At 38.4% G+C, this 17934-nt stretch overlaps 1 gene segment (V, D, J or C); it reads right to left on the reverse strand.

The window, feature by feature from the left end:
- Nucleotides 1-7814: 7814 nt before the first annotated feature.
- LOC123461489 lies at nt 7815-8324 on the reverse strand. The segment is given in 2 exon segments: nt 7815-8161; nt 8270-8324. Coding segments are annotated over 2 exon segments (402 nt in total).
- Between the last annotated feature and the right edge of the window lie 9610 nt (nt 8325-17934).

Genomic DNA, 17934 nt, shown 5'->3' on the forward strand with positions numbered 1-17934 from the left:
AACAATTTTAATTTTATTGATTTAATCACATTATCCTCTTGTGCTGCCTCCACTCCAGTGAAGACCTTTCTGTCCAGGTATTCCTCCAACTGTTTTGCTATCTCATTCATTTTTCCTCCTCTGTTCTCTGTCAAAATGTTTTTGGAATTAGAAAAATGCATATTTTGTTGTGGTATCTGTAATCACCACAGAGTTATGATTGCGAAAGTCAGTTCCTATTGGGAAAACAGTTGTTCCTTGGTTTGCGGCCCTCCCTGTGGCTCTCACCGTCTTTCTGCACCCTCCTCCAATTTTGCCTGGGAATTAGAGCATATGTTAAAGGTCTCCTTCAGTATTTGGCACTTTGTAGCCTCTTAATTTTGTTTTGATGAGTTTTGAGTTTCCTCTATGTCTCCTGCTGTTGCCATAGGGAAGGTTCTTTGGCTTGCAGTGAGTGCAGCTCCCATATTCCTTCTGCTGCTGGTTCTGCTCATCCAGTGTGTAGAATTTCTCCATTTAGCCAAGAACAGTGGAAGCTTTCATATTCATTTTATGACCTTCCAATCCCTAGAGTTTTGATTCAATTCTGAGGACCAACCATGAATTTACTCCCACTGAGCGGGCCTTATACCAATCTGTTGAGTTGATTTCCCCAATAATGTATATGTCACTATTGCCCCATGACTATATATCACCTGGTTGGTTGTTTTTATACCTTGCAGGATTGATTGGTCCACATTATTGATGACTATTATGACACAACAAATCTCATATCAAGGTAGAATCTGTTTTAGGTAGTAAGGTGGGGTTTTTTGAAGACAGTAAATAGATGGATTGTATTTTCTTTTATTTATTTATTGTTATTTTTTTGACCACTTCCATAACTGTAAAGGATATCCCATGATAATTCCTTACCTCCCTACCCCCACTTACCCCTTTGAAACTCCACTCTCCCTCCCCATCTCCGTCTCTCTTTTATTTTGTTCCTATTTTCTAATCCAGCCGGTTAACTTGTATATTTTTATAGGAGAATTGAGCCTATTGATATTTAGAATAATTACATAAAGGTGTGAAATAATCCTTGTAATGGAATTTTTTAAATTTTTTTAATAAAAACACAATATCAAAACTTACATAATCCTTTACCTCACCCTCCCATGAACCCCTACCCCATTGAACCTCATCTTCTTTCTATTTCCTCTATGATTTTCATGTGGAATTTTTTAACCTCTCATCCATCTTCCATGACAAACTTGATGGCTTCACTAGTATGTAGTTCTTGGCTGCGATTTTTGTTGTTGCTTTTGTTGTTGATAGGTCCTTTTCTTGTTTTGGTTTGTGGGTATTACTGTATCCATAAAAATGACTTTTGAGTGTTCCTCCCTTTCTATTTCACTGTATAGTTTGAGGGACCTAATTGTTTGATGTTTTATAAGGTCTAGTAAAATTTTGGAGTTACAGCAACTGGCCATTGTTTACTTTGTTGGGAGATTTTCTTCCTGTCTATATTTTACAACCTACTCCATTTTACCACTTTGTTTACAGATTCTTCTCTAAGATATATTAGTGTCTTTAGTTATGGATTATTCTGATTTCCTTCTTAGCATGTGCTTTTATAAAAAAACCACCTATACTTTACACATAACCAATTACCTCATTCTCCATTCACACTAAATTGTGTATATTGTATACTTAATTGTCCTCTAACATTTTATTCTCTTATTCTATTACTTAGTTTAATTTTCCATACATGTATAAAATGTGTTTTATCATATGCATCCCACACTACCATATCTTGTCCACCTCTGGCAACTTCTGGCCACTTTCTTCCTCCCAACTAGTCTCCTGCTACTTTCCTGTCTTCTTCATCTGTTTGTCACCAGGTTTAATTGTGATTGTTTGCTTGAGCATCAGTGGAAGCTTATTTACTGGAGCATGAGGCACTTAATAATGGTTAAATCACTAAAACAAATCCTCTTTCAGTGGTCACCATGAAAAATTTATATGCCAATAGAGACTCAGAATAGTATGGGTGCCATAAACTCCACTATAGGTCCTATTTTATTGTTGTGTTTATTTGGTTTAATTTGGGCTTTTGAGAAAGAGTCACAAGAATTCAGGCTGTTCTAGAACTGAATATAAAGTAAATTCTGCCCTTGAAATCTTTACCCTCCTGACTCTGCCTCCCTAGTGCTGGAAATATAGGTGTGTCTACATGCATGGCTTCATTAGAAACGTTTCTTTATTAGTCAACTATTTCTGTTCATTACACACAAGCTGCTAATATCATCTGGACGTGATTTACCTAGGTCTTAGATACAGTAATCTCAATACTAGACAATGGAGAATACCTATCCATGAACATCCTGGGGAAAAGCAGTGGAGCAGCCTGCTTTGTGCACTCTAATATATCTTCCACACATCTGTCTTGAGCAGAATTTCAGGAAACCACCATGCTGAGGAGATACACAGCCCAGTAAGTGGACAAGGCACACACACTTCCAGATCTTTGCTATTAGGATGCTCCCAGTCACTGCACATGGTGTGACAGCTAAAGAATAATCACATGACTATAAAACTGTGCCCACCTGGGATCCAATCCAGCCCACTCCAGCTAGGCTACATGTTTTCAGGAGAAGCCTTTCTTTATGAAAAAAAAAAATCCAATAAAATTGGTAGAAATAAGCAAGTCCAAAGATCCACATTTATCAGCATAAAGATATTGGGAGCATAAAATCAAGATAAAATTACATATGTACATGTTAATTCTCTTTTATAGATTCCAAAAGAAAGGAAAGGAAATGTATGAAATAATTGTAAAGACAATTCCAAGTAATGATCTGCAGGATTCCCAGGAAGATGAAAGAGAACATTGATACATAATATAAGAGCATTAAAAGTAATGCATTATCTGAATGATAAACTTAAATAGGACACTTATGTCAAAAAAGAAATAAACAGAAATGTTATATATCAAAAATGTAATAAAAAGAAGCACAGGTGAAATTTTCCACAATGAACTAGTGCAGTGAAAATCCCAAAAATAGAAAGGAGGCTTTATAAGGTAGAACAATTAATAAAAAAAATACATAAATGAAAATAAAAGATATGAATAAGTGTTGTATATGGGTCAAACTATGCAAGTTAGCAGATACATTATGAGTTTTGCAGAAAGAGGAGAGTAAGAGAAATATATTTAAACATATTTAATGAAGCAATATCTGATGAAATCCTCAAGTCTCAAGAACTTCAAGTCCTGAAAAGCAATGTTTCTATGTGCATTCAACACAATAATGGTTGTGTTTTAGGCATAGTATAGTGACATAGTAAAAACGGAGAGTAAACTTGAATAAAAATTAAAAGAGAAAAGTATTAAGACCTACAGAAGGAAACACAATTATATTGGCACAATATATCTTGGTTCGTGGTAGAGGAGAATTAAATAATCTAGTTAATGTTGTGGGGGGGGGGACAAGTAACAAAATATTATTTCCAAGAAAGATATACATAAAAATCAAAGAAAAAATGCAACCAATGGTGATGGTTTCCCAGTGTCTCCTCTCACACAAGAGCAGGGTGTGCTTTGCTGCTTTCCAAACAAGCAGGTCTTTGTCAGCTGGTCAGGCACAAGCAAGGAAGTTTTTGTCAGTTCGCTTACCACTGTGGGAGGAATATGTGCATGCTGTTCACAGCAGTAAACTCCAGGATTCTCAGGCTCCACCCTGCTGATTTTAAGTGTGAAATCTGCCCCTGACCCACTGCCACTGAACCTGTCTGGGACCCCAGAGGCCAACTTGGAAACCAAATACAACAAAAACTGTGGATGCGGTCCTGGTCTCTGCAGGTGCCAATGTAAATATGTTTTTCCATTACTGTGTAAGGGGCTCTGACTCCACCTGCAGGAGATGGAGGAGGGCGCTCCAGGGATTAGAGCAGGTAGAATGGAGTCTGGATCATCACATCATCACCACTGGATCCTGAAATCATAAAAGTGAAGTGCAAAGTCATGTGTAAACTATGAGCAATTTTTTTGGTTTCTTTTTTGGTATTTATTTCAACTGAGATCTTTTGTTTTCAACAGCATCTGTTCATACAATAACTGAAAAATATTAGACATTTAGAAGTATGTGATAAATACATAGAAGAATATTTATCTTGGTTAAAGATATTATGTTTGCTAATCTAACATATGTATAATTATTTCTATTGCCTACCAAGTATTATGGATACATTGTTATTATTATTTTTTAAATTTACTTGAGAGTAACAGAGAGAGAGAGAAAGAGGCAGGAAGAAAGAGAGAGAATGAGCAGGCCAGCGCTTCCAGACACTGCAAACCAACTCCAGACGTGTGTGCCCAATTGTGCGTCTGGCTAACGTGGGTACTGGGAATTTGAGCCTCAAACCAGGGTCCTTAGTCTTCACAGGGAAGCGCTTAACTGCTAAGCCATCTCTCCAGCCCACATTGTTATTATTTTGTAATGAAAATTTTATCATGGAACATTTATATTCCTTCAATTGAGAGTGGTAGCTTTGATGGATATAGTAGTTTGGATTGGCAATTCACATCTTTTAATACTAAAGATATGTCATTCTAATGTTCCTTGGACTTCTGTCTCTATTGAGACATATGTGGATGTACTCATGGGCTTGCCTTTCTACTTGACTAGACACTCCCTCTTGTTGTTTGCAACACATTTTGGAATTTTTTCTGTATGATTTGAAAATGCTTATTATGACTTTTTTCTAAACATTTTCATTATATGCCTAGAATTTTTAGTTTGATAGCTTCACAGTATCCCAAATATCATGACTGTCCCATGCAGACATTTTGATTAATAATTCATCTTTATCCTAGTTGGAATGTTCCATCCCCCACCTTGTCTTCAAGATCTACTATACTTTATTGTTCCCTAACTTTTCTATTGATGAGGCTTTCTATTAAATGTATTTAACTTCCAGAATTTTTCATTTCCAGAATTTTAGATCCTTTGTTCTTCAATATATCTATTTTCTTACTCACATTTTGTTTTGATATCCTTATTCTGTAATTTCTGTTTTCATATGTACTCTTGGCATTTACTGTGGTCTTTTGAGATTCCTATAGGAGTTTTCTTTCTTCTTTGACTCCTTTGAACATACTTTAAATAATTCTTAACTACAAAGAATTATATTAAATGTAGTGTTTTGAAACAAATATTTTTTCCTTCTATCCCTTTAATTCCCCTCCCCTCTTCCACTTTGTAACATCTCCAGATTTTAGCCATTTTTTTTGGTTTGTCTTTCACACTGCTGCTCATCTCTTGTTCCTGCTCATGGTATCTTGTCTCAAATCATGTCCTCTTCCCAGTCTTACATCTCCTTATTTGCATACATGAAAAAGATAAAGGTAAGCATAAACATCCATATTAAAACATGCAAGTTTTGAGCTGAAGAGATGGTTTAGCAGTTAAGCGCTTGCCTGTGAAGCCTAAGGACCCTGGTTCGAGGCTCAACTCCCCTGGACCCACGTTAGCCAGATGCACGAGTGGGCGCATGCATCTGGAGTTCTTTAGCAGTGGCTGGAGGCCCTGGTGCGCCCATTCTCTCTCTCTCTCTGTCTGTTTGCCTCTTTCTCTCTCTGTCTGTTGCTCTCAAATAAATAAACAAACAAAAGAATTTTTAAAAACCATGCAAGTTCTGTCTTTCCTGGCTCAATTAGCATATTTTTGGCAATTTCATTCATGTTCCTACAAACTTCATAAATTAATATTTCTTTTTGTTGAAGTATAAATTTATAAGAAACTTTACAAGGGTATGACTTTTCAATGGTTTCTAAACCCTGAAGTTAAAGAGAAACAGAGCACAATATATATAGATGGAAATCTCATTCTGTGATTTCTTATTGTAAGATGTACTTTTTTATATTATTACAACCATAGTCTGATTATTCTGGGTTTAAGCACTAAGTTAATACACTGAGGATATGAGCTTCCAGGTGAACCTCTTGTCTCTGCCACCCTTCTCCCCATAGGTAAATAGAATCACCTGCAATAGTACCCACATTTTTGAAGGTTTGGGAAATCAGGACTCATGCTTTCACAGCTAGTGCTTCATAATATCATGATATTTAGTAGGAAATGCTTTATAAAATGGGGAATTTTGTCCATTCATAGGTGATTAAGGCAAAGTCTATGTTTTTTTTTTTTTACTTGAATCTAAATTTAATTCTCAAAAGCAGACACAAGTCTATGTAATCTTTGCAAAGTCATACTGCCATCATACTAAGAGAGATCTATTAAGTATGATATAAAACAGGAATTGGGATACAGGAGATGTATCTCAGTTTGTACAGTGATTGTTTAGAATAAAAAGGCTCTGATTTCAATCAGCAGTACCATATAGATTAGGAATAGTGGCTTTATTAGTTAGTTAATTGTCCTACTTCTCTGACAAAATACCTGGAAAGACACAGCTTATGGAAGGAAGTGTTGATTTTAGCTTATAGTTTGAGGTTACAATTCATCCTAGGGGGATATTTTGGCTATGAGATCTGGTCACATTCAGTTTAAGTAAGGAAGCAAAAAGCAATGAATGAATCAGTCTCCTTATTCGTATGCATTCCAGGATTCCAGCACACAGAAGGATGACACCCACAGTTATGGGGTGTCTTCCCATTTTTCTTAACCTACTTTAAAAAGTCCCTCACAAACATGAACCAAGGCTGTCCATAAGCCCAAACTTGATATGTAGGTAAGGATTGTGTTGAACTTTTGATTCCCTTAGAAGCTGGAAAGTATTTGCCACTATTGTGGATAATTTCTGGTTTCCAAGCTGTCAGAATTTAGTATCACTATAAAGGCAAAGTCTATTATAACATTATTATAACATTAGATAACATACATGTCATTCATCATTTGATGGAGTGAAGAAGAAAAGCTAGAGTCAGGCATTGTGGTTCATGCCTTTAATCCAAACATTGGTAAGGAGAGGAAGGAGGATATCCATGAGCTTGAGGCCACTCTGAGACTACATAGTAAATTCGAAGTCAGCCTGGTCTACAGTGAGACCATACCTCAAAATGCCAAAAAGGAAAAAAAAAAAAGAAAGAAAGAAAGAAAGAAGAGAAAAGCTAAAAAGATACAATTTCAGAAATTTTTTCTTAAGTGGGTCAAAAGCTATTCTCAAAAAGTCCACAATAATGGAAAAATATCTCCTTGTGTCTGTCTCTATGGTAAATATAACACTGGATAATAAAAGATTGATTATAGAAAAGACTAAAATACTTTAAAAATTATAGCAGTGATGCATGCAGTTAAATCAGGAATGAAAATAAGAAAAGACATGTTTTTAGAAATAAAGTACTTATTATCTACTACAACCTATAATTTAGAAAAAGAAATTAAGGATAAATGAGTAAAAAGTATTTTGTGAGTACAGAGTTGTCTAATGTACATTCAATGATGTGCATGCAATTTGTGACTTTTTGCATTTCATTTATTTATCTGAGAAAGAGACAGAGAGAAAGAGGCAGCAAGAGATCAAGAGAGAGAATGGCCATGCCAGGCCTTCCTGCCACTGCAAATACACTCAAGACACATTCACCACCTCTTGTGTTTGGCCCCACTTGAGCACTGGAGAATTGAACTATGTCCTCTTGTAAATCAGGAAACACACTACCATTTTGTATTTTTGGGTATGAAAAATCAGAATGAAAGTTAGTGGGCAGAAAAACATTTATGGATTTTTCCAACAAAACAAACACCTTCCAGTGTGCTTCCTCTAAAGCTGGTCTCCATCTGAAGAAACATTTCAATAGGGCAAGTCTCAGGAGATGCAACTCGGGCAGCCCAGCCTCACACTTCTGCTTTCTTGGGGTTTATGATACGACATGTACCACTGTGGGTAGGGTACTCATCATATTGCAGACAGAAATAAGTTGCAGCATCTTCCGACTCCAGGTTGCTGATGGTGAGAGAATACTCTGCCCCAGATCCACTGCCACTGAACCTGGATGGGACCCCGGTTTCTAAATTGGATGTACGGTAGATCAGGAGTTTGGGACTTTCACCTGGTTTCTGCTGGTACCAGCTTAAATACTTGCTAATATCCTGACTGGCCCTGCAGGAAATGCTGACTCTTTCTCCCAGAGATGCAGGCAGAAATGATGGAGTCTGTGTCATCTGGATGTCACATCTGGAACCTAGGATTAGAGACATAGATAAGTACATAATTAAGCATGATGAAGAAAAGAGGACCTCACTACAGATCTAAGCAATACTAACCATAATGGAATAGTCAAATTGCTTACCTGCTGGCCACAGCACCAGAAGCCCCAAGAGCAGTGTGCAGCCCCTCATGTCCATGCTGAGCCTGACTGGGACTGTCTCACAGGATGTGACCAGCCTATTAAGAAACCCCAGGACAGTGGGCTGTGCTCTGGACACATGCAAATCAGCAGGGGCTGGGCAGGGCTGGGTGCAGATGCAGGGCTGGCTCATCTCAGGAGCTCAGTGGAGGCCCAGTGTCCCTGGGTGTACCAGGTCAGACCAGCGCAGCACATATTCATCTCTAGAAGCCCATTTTATAACAGAAGATATTTTACAGACTCTTTTCAAAACATCTGATGAGCATAAGCACTATTTTGAACAAAGTACTTCATATTTATAATGAAGTAACATAAGATAATATATTGTTTGGAGGGAACAATGCAACATGGGACTATTAATCTTTCTTTTATAATCACAAATAATTCTGATTGGAAGAAAAATAATTTTGTGTTCTCTCTTCACGGTATGGTGACTTTGTAATTTTTTAAATTCCTTTTTTTCTGTTTTATTCATTTATTTGAGAGGGACAGACCGAGAGAGAATGAGACCAATACAGAAAGAAAGAGAGAATGGGCATGCCCGGGCCTCCCACCACTGCAAATGAACTCCAGACGCGTGTGCCCCTTTGTGCATCTGGCTAATGTGGGTCCTGGCGAATCAAGCCTTGAACCAGGGTCCTTAGGCTTCATAGGCAAGCGCTTAACTGCTAAGCCATCTCTCCAGCCGGTGCAATTTTTCATTTCTTTCAATAGAAAATACATTTTGTGTAGGGGTTCTAGGGAGAAAGCACAGTGATTAAGTTTATTTCCTTAGTTCCCAAGTAAAGCCAGATGCACAATGTGGTACATGTATCTGGAGTTCATTTGCAGTGATATGATGCCCTTACACACCCATTCACTTTTCTCTCTCCTTGCACATAAATACATAAAGTATAAAAAGAAAATACATATTCAGCAGCATTTTAAATAAATTTATCAGTAAACGTCAATTGTCTTAGCAATTAATGACTGTACATTGTAAGGCAATGCAAAGCAGCTTTTCAATTAACACAATGTCTCCTCCAGTCTCACTCTTTTACACCAGAGTTGGAAGAGAGAGGGTACTATCCTGCTCAGGGATTAAACAAATTGCAATTCCATATAAGCTTAAACACTCCCAGATTTAGCTACTTCTCTACTAGTTGCTATTTTCCAGTTTTTCAGAAGGAAGTGTTGACATGATAGTAGATATGACTGACAAGTAGCGTTGCTACTTAATATAAAGCATACTCTATAAGTTCCACATTTTATGCATGTGTATGTGTGGTTATGCCTGTGTGTATGTAATCTTCTGTGTGTGGGTGGTGCACATGCATGTCTGCATATAATCATGTGGAAGCCCAGGTTTGAAGTTGATTGTTTTCCTTAATGACTCTGTACATTATTCATATTTTGTAAATATTTTATTTATTTATTTTAGACAAAAAAATGACTGGGGGTAATGATGTACAAAGGACTCTTGTATCTATAAACTAAGACTATATATTCTACACTATGTCTGGCTTTATGTGCATATTGGGAAATTGAGCCTAGAATTGCATGCTTTCTAAGCAAGCAAGCAAGCACCTTTTGCTACTCCTAAACCATCTCTCCAGGCCAGCATTATTATTTTTTTTTTTGAGACAGTCTCTCACTAAACATGGAGATCACTATTTGGTCAAACTAGTTGGGCAGCATTTTTGGGGGATCCGATGCACTTTGATTTGGGGACACACCGCCATCCCTGGCTTTTATGTGGGAATTGGGCATTAGAACTCAGTTCCTTTTGTCTGCGTGGCAAGCTCCTTACTGACTGAACTATGTCCTGAGATGCAATACTGGCCCTTTCTCACTGTCTTCTCTTAGTCTTCAGCACTGGTGAGGATGTCATCCTGACCTAGGTGGCAGCCTCCTTGGTCTGCAGCTCCAGGAAGCAGTTAGATCTCCCCTCCTCCAGCACATGCAAACCTGTATAAGTTTGGGCATCAACATAACACTTCCACGACTGATTGATTGCTATGCAGTTCACAGTTACATCACTGTCTTGGCCGCCTAAGCCTTGTTCATCATCAGCAGTAGAATCAGATTGGTCGTTATGTCCATGCTCTACAGTTCAGGGAGTCTGTTTTCCTTTTGATGCCTGATGGTGGGAACTCCAATAGTGGTGTGCACCATGGGCAACGGAGGGGTAGGAAACCAAATCGAGACCCAAATGGCAATGGTACCATAAAATTCTACTAAAAGGCAGACCAAATGGCTGAACCTTCACCAGGCCCTTAGAGGGAACACCTGAACCACAAGACACTGAAGAGGGAATGATGAAGACTGAACTTAATCTTTTACAGCTTCCCTCCCTCCATTTACCCCCCCTCTCTCTCTCTCTCTGTCTCTCTGTCTCTCTGTCTCTCTCTTCTCTCTAACTCTTGTGTATTAGTTATCTTTTCCTTCAGTTTCTTAGTGGGCACTGACCTGTAACTCCCAGTACCAGCATGTGGCTATCATCCACAATGAGCTTTGGATCAGAATGCCCTACAAGGTTTCTTAAAAGAAAGACAGACTTCTTCCAAAGTACTTGATGACCCACCAAAAGTTAGTGGTAAGACCCTACTGCTGAAGATACCATATGTGGTCAACATGTAAAATGAAATGGCATGGCTGGAAGCTGGAAGAGAGTCAGTCCCCAGACAGTCAGTGCATCTAGTGCCAGAAGGTGCTATATGGGCACCTGGGGGAAAATGACCAATATCTGTCCAAGCAACTCATTGTCTAACCTTTTTAGCAGCAAATAACCTGTTTTGATGCTCACACAAGTGCAATAGTGGCACACAGGCATGGTGGGAAATCAACTGCTCTTTATTTGGCTAACTGATCCCCTAAGTGGTACGGGACCCATAGCTGGAGCTGGGAAACAAGTCAGAAACATATCCAAACATGAACCCACTGTCTCATACCAAGCTACCATCAATAATGGGCTACAAGATGGCCTACACCTATTAAATTCTCTATAAAAAAAAAATTAAGGGTTGTCTCATTTGTCCTGGTGCTAACTTACTCTCCGCTGGTGAATCTGCTTCTCTTTATCAGATAGATGTAGATACCAAAGAGAGAGCCACCCCATCATACCTTAAAAGGGTGCCTAAGAAAAACTGACGAAACAAGCAGGTACCAGCATATGGGTGAAGGAGGACAACACAGAGAAAAATCAATTCCTACCAAATCAGAGAGCCAGAGACCCAGAGGCCCCCAACACCTCATCACTGAAGCATACCAAAAATTAACCCAACATGGCTCAGGGAAATTTTGAGAAACAGGGGCTGAAAAGAATGTCAGAGCCAATGTTGGGTCATGATATGCAGAGACACTTATCCTACCATAACCTCGGGCTAACTCTACAATTCATGACCCATATATCTCAACAAGGAGGGGCCAAGGGGAGGGTGTATGTCACAGATGAGCCTAATAATGGTACCAAACTGACTGTATTTGATGAATACAAAACTAATTAACAAAAAAACTAATTAAAAAAATAACCAAGGGTTGTTCCATGGAAAATAATTAAATCCTCCCCTAGCAACCATTAACTTATACTATGTCGTCAGCAAGGAATTGGCCTCACAAGTCGCTCTTTATCCATTAAAGAATTATGACCAATTTTTGGCCCATCCTAGGTATGTATGTACAGATGCTGTATTATTTTCTGCATTCCACCTTTCCATACTTTTTGTCCTATCTTGAGGACATTCCTGAGTGCTGTGAAGAGTATGTATATGTCCTGCATAAGGCTGAGCAAACATCAGTCACTTGTTTTCAGCATTTGACACTTGACCAGTTGTCAGCTTCTGCATTAATAACCTTCCATTGCCTAAACAATAGCATAATTTTGATGGAGATTGCTTTGTTCCTACAGATTATTTTTTTAGAAAGATTGTCATAACTATTACAGCGTAGTTATTGTCATCTATGAACATGGGAGGCCTTTTCATCTTCTAATGTCTTCCTTTTTGTGATTTTTCTGTTTTTCCAATTTTTCATTATAGAGGTTTAACTCTTCATTTTGGCTAGACATACTCAGATCTATTCCTACTTTGGAGACTACCGTGTTTTCTAAGGCAAGTAGAAAATAGCAATGGATTTTGAACATGACATAGTAAGTTTGAAATTCCATGTAATAATTTGTTTAATCAGGTAAATATCCTATAATATGGCCTCATTACATGCACTCACTAGAATAACCAACATATTTATGAAGCATTTCTTGAATGGGATACAAATGAGTACAATACACAGTAATTACTTTTTATTCAGTTAGTTATTTTTTTCTCAGCTAGGAAGAGTCTTTCCATGTATTTTCTTTTCACTTGTTAGGGTGGTTCAATTGCTTTTATTCTCCTTTATGTAAGACTTTCAGTCTCTTTTTTAGTAAGTAGAGAAAACACATCCCAGGAGCACTGTTCAGACGACTCCCAGCTTCACGGCAGCAATCACTTTACCCATTACTGCATGATTTGCACTGTAACCTGCACCTGTGACTGAGATTTTCCTAGGAGCTTCATTAGCCTAGCTGGTAAAGAAAAAAATATATATATTGGGTTACAGATACAGTGAGACAATAATTTCAGACCTGGAGCCTCAGTAGATATGAGAATGTAAGTTTCTCTTGGTTTTGGCCACTGACTTTGCTGAACTTTGTTATGGAAATATCAAGAAACTCAGATGCCTACTATACATTGTGCAAGTTTGTATTGTAGTAAAAAGTAGAAGTGAGAATCATGCTGTGGTTTATTCTAGTTTAAACTCAGTTCTAGAAAATACTATTTTAACAAATACTATTTTAACAAATACTATTTAGCAAATATAATTTTAGCAAAATATTCTGTAAAGTGATTTATCTTTAGAAAACATTATCATTTTGTGAATTTAATCTAAAACTATGAATATATCCTATTATGGTTATGAAATTTAATTATGATATTGAAATTTACCAACTGCAGAACAATTCATCAGTTCTCTGTGATAAATGTATAGGTTAATATATATCTGTTAATAGTAGTTTCAATATATTTCAACTTCAAAATGAACTTTAGGAGATTGAAAGCCCTGGGATTTATGATTTTACCTTTGAACATGTGTTTATATGAGACTTACAAACAAGTATTTAGATGTAATTAGGTAGACCACATTACCTGACAAGCCCTGGAAAGAAGCTGCATGTAAGCGAACACTACACAAGGCTGACTGCCTGATTAGAACAATGATTATGAAGGTTAGAAAACTGCAAACCCAGAGCCAAATTATGTAGCTCCATCCTGGCTCTTTTAGCAGCCATTTATTTCCCTCCTTGATGCATGCCTGACATTTTTGTGGCTAATTGGTAAATCCTTTTGGTATGTATAGGAACAGATGTCTAAATCCCACCAAAAGTAAGAATGTTAGTACCTAGAATCTGTTGCCTATAGTAGACTTAACTACCTTATGCACCAAAAAATATATATTTTAAAATTATTTTATTTATGACATTATTTGTTCTATTACTATAAACATGTTCTATAGCAAAACTGTTACCATGTGCAATGTTAAAGAGGTCATGATGTTTTTCACCACATCTCCACATGTTGAGGACATTCAATATATAGCATAGGCAGAATCAGTGCCAAGAGCTCCTGAGAGGCCACTGCATGAAACTGTGAAGGGCAGTGAGATACAATGGAGACCTGTGATACTGCCAATGTCAGAACAATGAGCATCTGTTAAGAAAAGGCGTAAGTTTGGAAGTTGCCCCCCTAGAGAGGCTATGTGTATTGTAGACAGAAGAGTTGGAGGTGTGAGGCTCTCCAAACTCTGCAGTCCAGATGACTTTAATCACAAGTCCCAGATACCAAGTATTCAGACATGGAGCTACAGGATTTGGAGTTTTCCTTACCTGGTTATAGCCTATCTTTGGTCCAATCTTTACTTACTCTGTTCATAGACAAGGTAGGCTGAGGATTTGTCAGAATAAAGGGACCACATGCTGAACATGATATATGGCTGTTGTTTCCTTCTCAGTAGCGTGGAGGCTCAAGTAGGAGGTTTCTGAGTTTGATGCCAGCCTGAAATGCATAGCAAGACCTTGTCTCAAAGCCAAACAACAACAGAATCACTTTGCTTAGTCTCTCTAAAAATAACCAAAACCAAGTTGTTATGGGGATATAGTTTTTATGCATTGTACCTGATACTAATTGAATTTATTCTAATTTTATCTACCACATATATTCTGTTTATGATTGAAAACAGGAGTCAACAGTCCTTGAAACCAGAGCTTCTATTTCTGCATTTTGTAAAATGTTTCCTTTTAGGTTTCAAGTGCAGAGAGTGTGAGGTTGAGCTCTGGCTGATCAGAGTGGGACAGAGACCCCACACCTTAGGAGATGGAAAACCCAGCAGCAGACTTCTTTTGTGTGTGCTTTGATCATCTGAACTCTTTATAGCTGTGGACCCTTCTGCCAAATGATCATTGCCTTGGGTTGTAGGTCATTCTCAGACCCCAGACTCATTCCTAACAATACTGATGAAAATCCTAACCTCAACATAAAATCTGAAGAGTAACATTTTTTGTTTTCATATTAATGAGGAATGTTACAACTCTCTCTCTCTCTCTCTGTGTGTGTGTGTGTGGATTAACCACACACTTTTTTTTTTTAAATTTACTTTTTTTGAGTTAGGGCTCATACTAGCCCAGGCTAATATGGAATGTACTCTGTAGAGTCAGGGCAGCTGTGAACTCATGGCATTCCTCCTACCAATTTCTCCCATGTGCTGAGATTAAAGGCATGAACTACCATGCTGACACATCAATTTAGTTGTTTGTAAAATGATTGCAATATAAATAGTTCACTTGAATTTTTTTGAATTTAGCATATGACAGTGAGATTATATTGCTACAATCATTACTTGCTAATAGTTAGAAACATTCCTACATGTAATTGAAAGCCTTAACCTACATGGATAAATTATGAAAACTGGGAAACATTGGATTTACTGTTTTATTGACTGCCAATTTTCAATACCAGACTAACTCCAGAAGCATATATTCCTTTATCCTAGTATCTTTTCTGACAGCCTGAAGAGTTATTCAATAATGAGTCCCCCTAAATTAAGAAATTAGAGAGAGAAGATCCTATATCTTTCATGAACATCTGTGTTGAGCCATATGGACAGAAAGAAAGATTGAGGCTTACCTTTGATATGCCCCAGGAAACACAGAGCCTCAGTAACTCACCCCTTGGTCTTCCTAGAAACTTCAGAAAACCACATGGGTATGCATTTTGAATTCTCTGTACTATGTGCATGCTGACTGCTGGCAGAGATCCAGAGAAAGCCATATTTCATTGATTGTCATGCTCACAGCCCTTTAAACTCCAACACTAAGAAAGGGCACTTCTGGTTGGCTGCTTAGGGCACACTGGCAGAAATTAGTCATGAGACATTCTGGAGGTTACCAGGAGTACTGTATTTATAATGGGGAAATTTGTGAGATATCACTAAAGTAAGCACTGCAGGACTGCTCTGGAGTTAAGCTGAGATGACCTGAGACAAGGCAGGCTACAGACAGACCTGGAGCGGACCCCTGCTACAGTGAGACGGTTGTCCAAACCTGAAATGCCCCCAAGACAGGAGGCAATGACATAAGAATTTCTCATTTCCATACTTTTTATGTAAAAGAGTATCTGATTTGTAGTAAGTGATTAGTAAAGCCATAGAGGTGGGGAATATGCATCTCATGGTCCATTCTCAAATGCTTCAGGGGAAATGGGGTACAGTGTACTACAGTCACATTATTTCAATAACTCAAAATGTTTCAATTTATTATTATTGCTAGTTTTTGGTTTTGAGACTTTCATCCATGTATATAACCCACTTCCTCTCCTATCCCTCTACTTCCACTAAACCTTTCTTCCTTTTAACCCTCATCCTACATTCATGCCTTGAATGTCACATACACACACTGGGGTAAATTAGAATCCCCTGTGTGATCATGAGTCAGAGTTCACTTCTGGGACAATGGGAAATTAACCAGTCAGGGTATTCTAAATGAACAACTGTATCTTAAATGTACACTGGAAAAACCAGCAGTGTCTAGGCCTCACACCTACTTTACTTGGGCTCTCAGAACGACACAACAGTACTGTTACCAATCAGCAGGCTGCAGTCCTTTCATTCCACAAGGACAGAATTCCTAGGGATCTGAGAAGCTCAGTGGTGGAAACGAGCAGGTTGCGCCCTCTAGTGTTCAGTTCCTCCACAGGCATCAGGTTTCTGTCCTTTTTTTTTGTAGGTCTAGAAATTTGAGACTCCTTAACAGTATTACCAGCTAGAGAGGGCTTTGTTTCTAAATATGTGATTACTGCCTGAAACTCTAGCATTGACAAGGGCTTGCAGTTTCTTTTTTCCAGCTACTTACACCTGCTTTCTCTTCTCACTCTTACTATTTTCACCATCCTTTTGCTCCTAAATGGCCATCCACCCTACTGAGCCAAATCCCTTCCCTGCTGGTTTCAAGCAGCACCTGCTTGTTGCTGCAGGTCAGCTATAACTGTCCCCTGCAGCCTCTGTAGCCTCTGCCACAATTGCTCTGCTCCATGGCCTCAGCTGTTTCCTGTGGGTTCCTGGTACCTTGGGCTGGCTGCGGTTCCCCAAAGCCTCCCAAGCAACCTTGGAGGTGAAAGCGCAAAAGTCCATGAACAGCTCTCAGTTTATTGTCAGAGAAATGGATGTATAAGCATCTGAGGGTGGGAAGAGGGTCCTGAGGGGATTGGATGAACAAGGTTGCTTGCTGATGCCTAATTATCATATGGGGACATTCATTCCAGCACATAGTCAATGGGAGGGGTGACAGGTGATCTAGTGGCAGGAAGAGGGTCCCATGGGGATGGGCTATGTGAAGGTGCTGGCTGATAAGGGGTTTTCTAGGTAACTGGCCCAAGATCACATGGCTATAAGCAAAGCCTAAATTCAGGTGTGCTGGAATTGGAGAGGGGGTGGCCTCCTGTACCCCTCAGGAACTTCACCATGTCTGGAAGCTCAGACACCTCTCCTGAAGGCTCCAGCCTGTGCCTGGCAGTGTCCGACAGCTTCCTACTCATGTTACCAGCTCAGCCTGCACAACTGAATGTAGACAGAGAAGAAATATGCTCTAGAGATAGGCACAAGCTGCTGAAACAAAGTTAATCCCACAAATTCCAGCACAAGTTCACAAAACGTTTTATACCTGTCATTCTGTAGTTCCTGAATGCTCTTATTTTTATTTATTTATTTATTTTTTTGCTAGGCTTCATATTCACGATAATTTAACATGACAATGAGAAATGAATGTGCTTTTTCAAGTTTTAGCCTTAGAAATAAAATTTCATTTTGTGTTAAGTAGATATTAAATTTGGATGCAGTCACAACATGTGCATTTTTGTAAATGCTGTCACTGGATAAACATAAAGTAAACAAAATTCTCTTACATCCCTGTTATATATCAGACTCTCATTGGGAAGGTCTAAGGGGAATCTGCTCATGATTATTCTGGCTTCTGGAAAAATGTTTAGTGTCATTTTTTTTTTTTTTTAGTTTCTTAGCATATTTATTTACTTGTAAGGAGAGAG

Source organism: Jaculus jaculus, chromosome 6, assembly GCF_020740685.1.
Source record: "Jaculus jaculus isolate mJacJac1 chromosome 6, mJacJac1.mat.Y.cur, whole genome shotgun sequence".
Taxonomy (NCBI): Eukaryota; Metazoa; Chordata; class Mammalia; order Rodentia; family Dipodidae; genus Jaculus; species Jaculus jaculus.